The sequence below is a fragment of the Neomonachus schauinslandi genome, chromosome 2 (assembly GCF_002201575.2).
Source record: "Neomonachus schauinslandi chromosome 2, ASM220157v2, whole genome shotgun sequence".
In the NCBI taxonomy this organism is placed as follows: Eukaryota; Metazoa; Chordata; class Mammalia; order Carnivora; family Phocidae; genus Neomonachus; species Neomonachus schauinslandi.
The window spans coordinates 161,789,902-161,802,056 of record NC_058404.1 but is presented as its reverse complement, the minus strand read 5'-3'; the positions used below and the strand labels follow the sequence as shown (position 1 = coordinate 161,802,056).

Genomic DNA, 12,155 nt, shown 5'->3' with positions numbered 1-12,155 from the left:
AATGGATACCTTCAAGATAGGCACTTGCCCAACGAATTATGACTAGAAAGAGGCAGAGCTAAGCCTACCATAACTAATCACTCATGCCTATTACACAACCTAGATAGTAGTAGCAGCCACCATACATTGAGGATCGACCTCAATCCCCTCACTCCTTCCATGTATGATCCCATATAACATAAATCTGATCATGTCACATCACAGCTCAAAACTCCCCAAGTTTCCTATCATACTATGGCTTTTATGTAAGTCCTTACTTTGCCCTACAGTGCACTGCCTCTGCCTATCTCTCCAACTTCATCTCCTCCTGGGGCAAGCTGAAGGGACCCATGCTGGCCTCCTACTGCTCCTCAAACATGTCAAACATATTCCCACCTCAGATCCTTTGCACCTGCTGCTGGGTCTTTATGTTCTACACCAAGACAGCTATACGGCCTGCTTCCTCTCTTCTTTCCATCTCTGCTCAGATGTCACATCCACAGAAAGGCCTTCCCAAACTATGCTATCTAAAATGGAAACCCTATCACTTTTTAATCTTACCCACTATATTAGTTATACATTGAATGAATGAATGAATGAATGATTTCATATCCTTCCAACAGCACTTTAAGGTCACTATTTCACCCTGTTCACAAATAAGAAAACCCTCAAAAGGTTCAATGAAGATCAAACAACAACTAAGTTACTAAGCCAGGACGTGAAATTATTATACGGGCCTGGATCTAACACCAGCCATCTAATCAGAGCCTTAAAGGGCTTCTAAATCATGTCTCACACTTATGTTTATTTTAAATAGTATCCACTGAACTCTAAAATGAAGATATTGCTCGATTATTTTGTATTTTGTGGAAAATCAGATTTGGGGAAGAAAAAGTCACTTTTCTGAACACTACGGCAGCACCAGGGCCCAACAACTGTGTTTAGTCTCCGAAGCTGCTAGCTTCTGGACACCCTAGCAGCAGAATCTGTACTGTTTAGGACAAGGCTTCTCAAACTTCTCTCTGTAGTAACATATATAAGATGGATTATGAGCATAAGCTCTGGAGTAAACTGCCAAGGTTCAAATCCTGACTGCCACTTACTAGCTGCGTGATCTTGGGCAAGCTACTTAACGCCTCAATTTCTCTGCTTCCTCATCTGTAAAATGGGGATAATTATAATACCTCAAAAAACTACTGTGAAAATTAAAAGAGCTTAGATATATAGAGTGCTGAGAAAGGTAATATGCTCTCAAATGTTAACTATTAATAGTCTCAAATTTCAATACTTTAACAAATAATATATACACCTTAAAGCAAATATAAATGCATCACTGTATCATAATCCCAGGAATAGGAGCCACCCTTTGTATTGGCAGTTAATCTTTAATTGAATTGGTTTAACTTAAAAGTTTACATGAAACTAAAATTCAGAAGAATTAAACCAGGAGAAGAAATTTAATTCCCAGAGTTACTGCCACCTCCTATCTTTTTATTTTGGACTTGAAGCACTCTAGTCAATCCTAAGAGCCAAAAAAGAATGGAAAGGAAACCAGACTCAAATCTTTTAGAGATTCATAAATCACATCTACCTAATTTAATTTAATTTAATTCCCCTGAAACAAATCAGAAGCCAGAACAGTCCATAGAATATTGTGCTTAAATCCCCTCCGCAAACATGCCTGACGTACTCTGTCTGCAGAGACACAAGCTTCTGGGTGGTCTACACAGGGTAAAAGTAAGCCAAATCATAGCAAACAGACATCAGCAACCATTTACTTCTCAAATAATTACAACAAACTTTCTATGTTTTTAAGTGCTGAGAGCTTATCAACTGCTTCGGGAGAGCAAGGAAATTGTCTATCTTGTTCATCACTGTTTCCCTAGACCTGGAACAATCCTGGCACACAGTAGGCCTTCAATAAATGTTTGCTGAAAAAAATAAACCAAATATTAGACAAATTAATATTACTTTCAGCAAAGATAATGACAAGAAGATGAGAAAGAAACTTGTCTGTACTGTAAGGAGGATGTTAAGAATGTTGGATATTTATGAATTGTTGGAGGTTATTCTTGATAGTGCTAATTTTACATCTAAGAAGATATATAAGCATATAAATCTTTTAATGGTAAATTATCAAGGATGTTAGCCAAAATATTTAACAACAAATAATAAAAAGTTAACATGTGTTTATGGATATTCACACCTAAATCAAAACCTAAAAATATATTTCTTTTTGATCTCTATATTAAAACTGCTGTCAAGTAATTTAAATTGAAATTCAGACCATTCAAGTCATTCCAATAATTCCCAAATCAGCTTTTAATTTTTAGAAATTGTTGGTGTAATCTTTGGTTTGCTGCAACTATCACTGGCTAAACAATGCACTACTCTAAGTCACAGTTTGATGTAAGATCCACACCAAACTCTTGTAACAGCTTCTCTATTAAATTCATTGTTATGACTCCCCAGCTCCTTATGCTTGTTACATTCAAGACAGATCAGAAAAAAATTTGAGCATGGTGATCAGGTATGTTCCTGGACATCAGAGTCTGGACCAAGGACAGAGAGCACCCATGACGACTGTAAGGCCACCAAACCACCTATACCACCCCATTCAGTTCGGGGCCACCTTGGAGCACTTGTGGAGTGCTGCATCTCCACAACCATCACAACCACCCTTGCTGCCTCAGTACCCTCAGCAGCTCTGGAGGACCAGCTGTGTCCACACCAGCACTCTCCTAGGCCCTATTGCTCTTCTCCACCAGGCAACAGCATTGGGTGACTTGTAGTCCCAATAAGTAGAGGATTTCTCTTTACTCAATAATACAGAAAAATTTTAATGTTTAAAAATTTTTACACCACAGCCATGTACCAACTGAAAATCAGCCCTGAATATTACCAACATGGGATGATAACACTATGTTGAAACATCTTTGACACAAATGAATCATTAATCTGTTCATCTGGAAGATAGTTTGAGTGGTTATTCAAAAGGTATCCATTAAAAAGAACTTTAATTTATAAGTTACTAGGACCATAGGAACAAACTAATGCCAATTAGGGGAACAGAGTAGCTAAAGAAAGTGGTCAGGGAAGGCTTGTTTGAGAAGCAGAAATCTGAGCAGAGATTCAAAGGAAGTGAACAAGAAAGCCATGTAGATACCTGAAGGAAGAACATTCCAAGCTGAGCTGCAGAAGAACTCCAAAGGCCCTGAAGCTGGAACATACTTGGCATGTTGAGGGATGGCCAGGTGGGCAGCGTGGTGGGAAAGTAATGTGTGAGGGGAGATCAGTGGGAGACAAGGTAGGAAAGCTACATGCAGGCAGGTCACGTATGGCCTTGAAAACAATGGTAAGGAACCTGGACTTGACAGTAGGTGCGATAGAAGGCTGTGGGAGGGCTGTGAGCGGGCTGTAAGCAAACAAATGACATGTCAGATTTACATTTTGATGGAGTTACACAAGAAACTATGTATATCTTTTGTGCATCTTTTATTTTCTTCTTATTATTTTTAACTCTTTGAATCCTCTACTCCGCTGTGTCAGATGCTGCTTTGAGACTGAGTAAAATGAATCCTGATAACTGAACACTGGATTTGGCAATATGGCGGCCACGTGTGATCTTAACAGAGGAAATTGCTGGGAAGTATTGTGGAGGGGAAATCGTAACTGAAGTGGAATCAAGGGAAAATTGGAGCAGATGATTGCAGAGATAGCAAGTATGGACAACTCTTTCAAGTTTGCTGTAAAATGGAGCAAAAAATAAAACAAGTTGGAGGAGCATGAGGTGTTAAGGAAGGAGATGTTACATTCCATTTGTATGTTGACCAGGAAAATCCCGTAAAAAAGATTTTCTGAAATGATGATCTAGGAACAGGGTAGGGTATGTGACAGAGGTCAGTCTATGAGGGAAGTGAAAAGGGAGAGGACCTAGTCTGCAAAGGTGAAGAAGTTGGCATTAGATAGTAGCAGGGACAGTACATCTCTTTTTAATACAAAGGAAGGAGGGCACCTGGGTGGCTCAGTCATTAAGCGTCTGCCTTCGGCTTGGGTCATGATCCCAGGGTCCTGGGATCGAGTCCCACATCGGGCTCCCTGCTCAGCAGGTGGCCTGCTTCTCCCTCTCCCACTCCCCCTGCTTGTGTTCCTGCTCTCGCTCTCTCTCTCTCTCTGTCAAATAAATAAAATCTTAAAAAAAAAATACAAAGGAAGGGAAGAAAAAATGTTGTACAAATGTACAAAGGCTGGTAATTTGGTGATGGGAAGATATGAAAGTTTTCTGATGGCTTTTATTTTCAAGAATCATATACAAGGAAGGCATGTCAAGACTTAAAAGAGCTGTTACCATGATGCTGGAGGGCCAGCACATTAAAGTCTGCCTAACTGAAGTCACTGGGGGGGGGGGAACAACACTATGTGACTCTGATTAATTATTAAACAATGTCATATTTGGGGCATAAGAAAGTAGAAGTATAAACAGTATATACCACACACTCAAAAATTCAGCAAGCATAAACTCCTCAGTTGATTTTAATTCTCTAGTTCTGGGATGTTACAATTTTTACTTATACTTAAATCACAATGACAGACTGGACACCTGTTTTTCCGGTCACATGATTAAGCTTACATCTCAGTATTACCACTTAGCTTACTATTTTATGATCTGAAAATTAATCTTATAAGGTCAAAAACTCAAATACAGCTATTGTGGGTTTTTTTTATAACTTCATTCTACTTTTTTTCCAACCTACTAAGGAGAATGTTTACCTATGTCAGTTTCCTGATCATTCTCCCTGAATTTGGGTGTGGCCAGACTATACTACTAGCAGCACTATATCTACCTAATTAGAGAACAATAAAGTTGACCTTTGACAATACGCACATGTCACTATCAGAAAGTGTTTTTTCTTCATCTATGTTAAGGATTATGTTTGTTCTCTATGCATATAAATAATTGATACATTATTAAAATTTGAGATGATCTACCCAATCTTCAGTAGAATGACAGCTAAGAGTAAATCAATGAATATTTGAAAGTATTTTCTACAATTGTATTTAATCTCAATGTCTGGTAATACTTCAAGTTTATTAACACTCATTTAAAGAAACCTAAAACTAAACTGTCTATGATAATTTCATGTATTGTTGTACAGTTTTCCTTCCACTGGTTCATCTGTCAACACCTCTCCAACAAATTAGAGCCCTCTTATGCAGGATTATTGTAAATACTGACATCTGCACATTTCTAAAAAGTACCCAGGTGTACAGTTCTCAATGTCAGCATAATTTCTCCAATATCTTTGGCTAGATGTAGTTGTTTAACAAAACAGTGCGTGTTAAAGATGTATTTACCCATTACAGCATCTAACGAATTAATGAATTGTAATTGGTAATTTGCTTGTCTGCATTCCACTCTAGATGACAAACTCTATGAGATCAGGGACTGTGTCCATCTAGCTCATCTTTGTATCCTCAACTTGACATACAGTAAGAGTCAATAAAATATATACTGAATCAGTGAAAGTCCCAGAACCTTGGAGGTTAGGTTAGGAAGACCCATAGCAATTCCACTTACCCGTGAGATCCAAAGTTCTGTCTACAAAGACCAGTGATGCCCTGCCTGTGGCAGTCTTCCTCCTGTTCTTGGCAGGGCCATAATTAGCCAGATCTGCAGCGATGATCCGACTGAGGGAACCTACAGCAAAACACTCCTCCCGCACCCCTAAATGCTCACACAGAGAACTGAGGCCTGACACCAGGCACCTGATCTGCAGAAGCAGCTCAGGGGGTAGGGCAGTGGCATCCACCTCACTCAGGCTTCCTAGCCTCCTCTTGTCTGGTCGGGCACTGTTAAGGAGATGCACATCCTGGGGTAGCAGTGGAAAAAGGGAAGCAAAGGCTGGAGTCAAGGCAAGGTGGGGAGCAACAGGTGCGAGCAAAAACGGGACGTGCAGCACCTCGGCCGTGTAGTTCATATTGCCCATCCACTCACACAGTTTCTCCTCCAGTTGCTCGAACACCGGCTGCCCTTCCAGCTCCGCCGCTGCAGCCGCCGGCACGTGATTAGCGGTGAGGTGGACAGCGTGGTTCACGGCTGTGACCACCACACAATACTGGAAGTGACTGCGGCAGATGATATCCCGCAGGGTCTCCACGGTCCGGCCTTTCAGCAGGCAGCTCAGCACAAACACCGCCTTAGGCTGCTCGGCTCCACCACCGACAGCTGCGGGCTCGAACTCCCGCAGGTGACACGCAGGATCTCCCACCGCCTCCAGGAGTCGCGTGGATCCGCAGCCCCAGTGCAAGCTCTCCGCGCAGGCGGCGTCCAGATAGACCAGAGCCCATTTCACTTTGGCCAGCACCTGCTCCCAACCTTGCTGGGTAAAGGAGAGCACTCCCGGGGCGCTCATGATTGGGGTTCGCAGAGCCGGGACACTAGAGTACAGGAACTTCTTTTAGAACTCACAGCTTCCGGGAATTGGGCTCCTTGACGCTTTGACAGTCAACACAGTACACGTGGTGCTGCCTCCGACTTGTCCAGTGTCGGCGCACATTGATGACGTAGACGGAGCGTGATTGGCCAGCGAGGAGAACGCGCGGAAGAACGGTGGGGCTGGGAAGAAGTGGGCAGGGCTCCGTCGCTCCCGGCTGAGTGGAAAGGTCTGTGAATAGCTCAACTGTTTTCTTTTCCTCTCCTTCTCTGTCCTCGGATTACCTTTCCCTGCATCTCCAGAAATCTCGGGAATAGTAAAAGCTATTCCGAAATTTATTATTTTCCTTGGATCTGAACACATCTCTAAAAGTCGTTCTGCCCATCTAAACTAAGAAACGCCAGAGAAGATAAAAACAACCAAGTGATATGTAATGTTTTGTAGTTTATAAGTGGCTGTCTCATACGTTATAGCGCTCAAGCCTCATGAAAAACCTACTGGTCTCGTTTTCACTTTCTCCATCTTCCCTCATCTCATTGGCACTAAATCTTCGTCTACTTCAAAAATCCTAGAATCCAGCCCCTTCGGCCCTTCCATCCTTGCCATCACTGGCTTAATCCAACATCATCACTCAACTGGGCAATAGCAATGATCCCCTATCATTTCCCAGTCTTAATCTCTTCTCCCACCAATTTAGTTTTTCTTCCTAATGAACTGAGCTGGCCCTACCATTTTCCAGCTTAAAAGCCTCTCCTGGCCCAATTGCTTGCAGGCTACAGCCTAACTTCTTATAATGGCACCAAAATCCTTCATGATTTCTCAATTTCTCTCCACCTAATCCCTGCCTGGAACATTATATACCTGCACAATTAAGTCAACAAATTGAGCACAGAATGTTTCACAGGTTTAGTTCAATTCAACCACTATTTATTGAACACTAAGTATAGTCACTGACGTAGGCTCCAAAGGCACAATGGTTAATAAATTCCCTGATCCATGAAGAATTTTCACCTCAGCTAAGTACTTGCCATATCATGAGATAAGTTTTAGCATACCTGTTTTCCTACAAAATTGTGCACTAGAGGCCTCGTTTCTCCAACACTAGAAAATATGCAAGTTTTCAATGAATGTTTGTTGACTAAATGATCAATAAATCTTCCATTTATATCCATTTAATAAGTGATATATTCAACCAACTTTTAATATACATGTACAATATTGCAGACACTGTGTTTGGCATTGAGAATATAAATAGAAATAAGGCACAGTCTTGCCATCAAAAGGATCTGAAATAAAAGACCCACATATGTAAAGAAAGCAAATGCAATATAAAGTTACAGAAGCAATAATTTGTTTAATGGATAAGAGTTACAAAGGAGGAAAAATAAATTCTGATTGAGTGAAGGAAAAAGGGAAGTGGTCAGAAGTTTCATGTAAGACATGAGTTTTGACTTGTCTTCCAAGAAAACCAGGTGTTCACCAGGTGGACAGGATGGGGAGGAGCATTCCTTGCAGCTCAAACACAGAGTGCAGCATGGACAAAGGTATAGAGGCACACAACACATTCTCTGGAACTACAAACAGTTTAGTATAGCTGGAATATATTGTATGAAGAGAGGCCCAAACTGAAACAGGAGCTCTGAACTAGTAAAAAGGGACTAGATCAGAGTGAGTCTTATTTTTTATTCTAAGTAGTAGCAGCCTATGGAGTACAGTTAAAGTATTGTTAGGAGTGAATATAATTTGTTCACATCTGGAGTTTTTTTGGGGGAAGTATTCTAAATGGAAAATAGCTTAAATGAGCAAGATTTAGGACAGGGAGAGTATTTAGAAAGCAGTCACAGCAACAACTCTGGGTGAGAACAGGTAAGGGTACCCACAGAGGGGCTAGACAGCATGGGGTATATAAAGAGATGTTAAGAAAATGGAACCAAAAAGTCTGGTGACTGGATTGACAAAGAGGATGAGGCAGAGGGAGAATTTCAGATTCATACCCAGTTTTCTGCCTGGATGACTGGTAAGTGGCTGTCCCTTAGATTTGGAAAACCAGAAGACAAGCAGGTTGAGGAATAAATGTATTAAGTTCAGTTAGGACATGGTTTTTTGTTTTGTTTTTAATTGTGGCAAAATATATAAAATTTACTATCTTAACCATTTTTAAGTGCACAGTTCAGTATAGTTAAGTATTTGCACAATATTATACAACCAAGCTCCAGAATTTTCATCTTGTGAAACTGAAACTTTATATCCATTAAACAACAACTACCCATTTCCTCTTCCCAATGGCTGGTTTTTTCTCTTAGCATAATATCATCAAGGTTCATCTAACATATGTGAGAATTTTCTTCCTTTCTAAGGCTGAATTATATTCCATTGTATATATCATTGTGTATACTACATTTTCTTTATCCATTCATCTGTCAATAGACATTTGTATTGCTTTCACATTTTGACTATTGTGAATAGTGCTGCTAGTTACATGGGTATACAAATAACGCTTTGAGACCCTGCTTTCAGTTCTGTTAGATATGTACCCAGAAGCAGAATTGCTAGATCATATAGTAATTCTATTTTTAATTTTTTTCAGGGCCCTCTGTTTTCCATAGCTGCTGTACCATTTTAGATTCCCACCAACAGGACATAAGGGTTCTAATTTCTCTACATTCTCACCAACATTTGTTATTTTCTTTTGTTGTTTTGATATTAGCCATCCTATTTGGTGTGGGGATTCATTGTTTTGAAGGTACTGTGGGACATCCTGGTGGAAATATATAGTAAGCAGTTGGATATATGACTGTGAATTGCAGAAGAGAGTCTGATAATTTGGGAATCATCGGCAAACAGGTGTGCTTGAGACTGCTTAAAGAGAGCACAAAAAAGAAAGACAATGAGAGTGATGGTCAGATCTCTGAGCAACATTTCCAGGTCTGCTGAAGAAGTGAAACCAGTGAGTAGACTTACGGAGGAAACAAGTTTCAAAGAGGACAGAGTAATTGACAATGACAAGTGTCAGAAAAGTGAAAAATGAGATGGAATCTAAAAGGGGGTGGAGAAAAAAAATAAAAGGGGGTGGAGAATATGAAATTAGGGTCAAAGAAAATAGCTTGGCACCTAAAATTCAAGGAAGGAACAGTTTTGTGATATAATAGGACCCAGAGCATGGCTTTGAATGTGGATTGATAAAGTGGAGTAAATGGAGGTTGCTGAATAATTAGATTCTAGGAGATCAAAAAATATGAGACAAGCAGGATGTGCAAGTCACTCATGATGCCAATTGGTAGAGAAAAGGAAGATTGTGGGTCAGACTCCAACATTATATCAGTGAATGAGGGGACATGAAGAGAGAAAAGTAGAGGTAGTAAATGAGGGTGCCAAGTACAGGCAAGGAGGATTTTCACAGGAAAGTGGAACCATAATGGTCCAGTGGTGGCCCACAATAGCGAGGGAAAGGGTAATGCTACCTCCCAGTTCTACAGTACAAGAGGGTGAAGGGAAATGGTGAGCATCTGGTATAGAAAGAGTAGGAGAAGTGCTGTCCTTGAGGGAAGTTAGATTTCAGTTTCAGTGAACAAGTAAAGACATTCTTCTGCTAAAATATTGAGAATACTGGACATGTATATATAATGGAACAAAGGTAGGGACCAAGAGGTAAATGAAGAGTTGGGATTCAGGCCTAAAGAAATGGGGGGGAGGGATAAGCACAGAGAATGTGAGGGAATGACACTAAAAGGGTTGACAAAGAGTGACTAAGAGTGAGGATATGTGGAGGACCCTAGAAGGTTGTGTATTGCATGATCTATATGGCCACATGCAACCCCAGGGCTACCAGATCATGAAGGGACTTGTAGGTCACGTGGTCAAAGTTTGGATTTTACTTTATGTGTAACAGGAAACCACTGAAAGGTTTGTGTTACTTGAAATGCAGTGTGGCAGTAGAGATGGAGGGAATTAGATTTGGGATATATTTTACAGGAAGAACTAATGCGTCTTGCTAATGGGCTTTCTTAGGTGTGAAAAGGACTCATAAGGGAAAGAGAGGAATCAAGGTCATTTGGGTTTTGGCTGGAACAATGTTGGATAATGGTTACTGATACTAAGAAGGAGTATGGGAGTGGGATAGAACAGGTTTGGGAAGGCAATTCACAAGTTCTGTTTGGGGCATAAATTTCATGTGCCTATTAGATATCCAAGGGAGTCATCAGTGAAGCATCGGAGTGAGCTCAAGGAAAAGTTGAGACTGCAGGTGGAAAGCTGGGAGTCATTGTCTGTCAGTGACACATATCACATAGATAGTATCAAAAGTCATGGGATAGGGATGCCTGGGTGGCAGAGTCTCTTAAGCACCCGGCTCTTGATTTCAGCTCAGGTTGTGATCTCAGGGTCTTAAGATCAAGCCACATGAGGAGCCTGTGTCAGGCTCCATGTTCAGTGGGGAGTCTGCCTGAGATTCTCTCGCTCTCTCCTGGCCCCTCCCCCTGCTCACGTACTCCTTCTCTCTCTCTCTCTCTCTCTCTCAAATAAATAAGTATATCTTAAAAAAAGAAAAAGTCATGGGACTGGATGAAATGACCCTGGGAGCAAGGGTAGAGAGAAAAGAGAAGAGAATCCAGGAAAAACCCATTTCTTGCCCTCTGATATTATGGTGGAGTCAAGTCCTGCTGAAATTGCATACTTAAGATAATCAGATTTACCTTATTTCAATGTGATTGTACTTCTTTGCTCAAAATAAATACCAGTTATTTCCTATTCCTCATAAAATCAAGCATATCTCCCTTCGCCTAATTTCTAAGTCCTTCATGTGCATGATCAATATTTAGCTTAAGGATTTACTAAGCACTTATCTGGTGAATACAGAAATAAACTTGTTCTCACCCTTAAATGGTGTGCAGTTTATGTAATAGTATAGATGTGAATAGATGACACAATTTTCCAGAAAGAACTAGCAATATAAAATTTTGTATTAAAATATGTCAGAATGCAGAGGAAGATGGATAATTGGGGCTTAATTCCCCATTGAAGTATCTGGAAAGGAAGGAAAACTCTACATATGTGCAGTTATTCAGGTCGTTCAAAGGATGAAAGTCCTAAACCAAAGCATACCACCATTTTGCCTCTAACTTGTAAAATGCTTTGACATTTGAAATCTCATTTAACTTTGTTATCCTTCCAGGAAGCAGGTGTAATATGTTATTTTAATATGTCAATTTACTGATGAAGAAATTGAAGAACATTGAGATCTAAGTGGCATAACTAAAGTTGGAAGTAAATAACACAGTTGGGCCTAAATGCCACATTCATGAAAAACACATTTATAAGTACTATCTACTAGATACTGAGCAAGGCACTTTTATTTGATCTTTACCTCTTGTCATCATTTTAATCATCATCTATTAAGCAACCTGTTTCAGTACTTCCCAGGGATAGATACATTAAACTAATGCTTTGTTGTTGTTTTTGTTTTTGCTTTTTTTTTTTTTTGCCAAGAACCAACAAACTACGCACATACACATACACCCCCCACACACAAAATGATAAAATGGAAAACAAATATAATCAATATATGGAACATTGTAGTGTGGTATGTTCATAAGTTTATAGAATACCTTCAAACTATCCATCTTTAAACTCTTCCCTGGTAAGTAGGGAGATAAAGACATCTTGAACTAAGGAAGCTTATCCAGGCAAGGAACTCAGTTTAAAAGCAAGAAAGGAAGAGGCCTTTTCAGAGTGGTTATTAGTGAT

General features: G+C 40.2%; 1 protein-coding gene across 1 annotated transcript in view; it reads right to left on the bottom strand.

Annotated features, from left to right (window-relative positions):
* The window catches only part of SCFD2 (sec1 family domain containing 2), a 438,974-nt gene extending 432,468 nt beyond the window's left edge, over positions 1–6,506 (bottom strand). The window contains exon 1 of the mRNA XM_021701578.1: positions 5,558–6,506. Coding sequence (XP_021557253.1) covers positions 5,558–6,392 — 835 coding nt within the window. The 5' untranslated portion in view covers positions 6,393–6,506. The remainder of the gene's footprint in view (positions 1–5,557) is intronic.
* Positions 6,507–12,155: the final 5,649 nt, after the last annotated feature.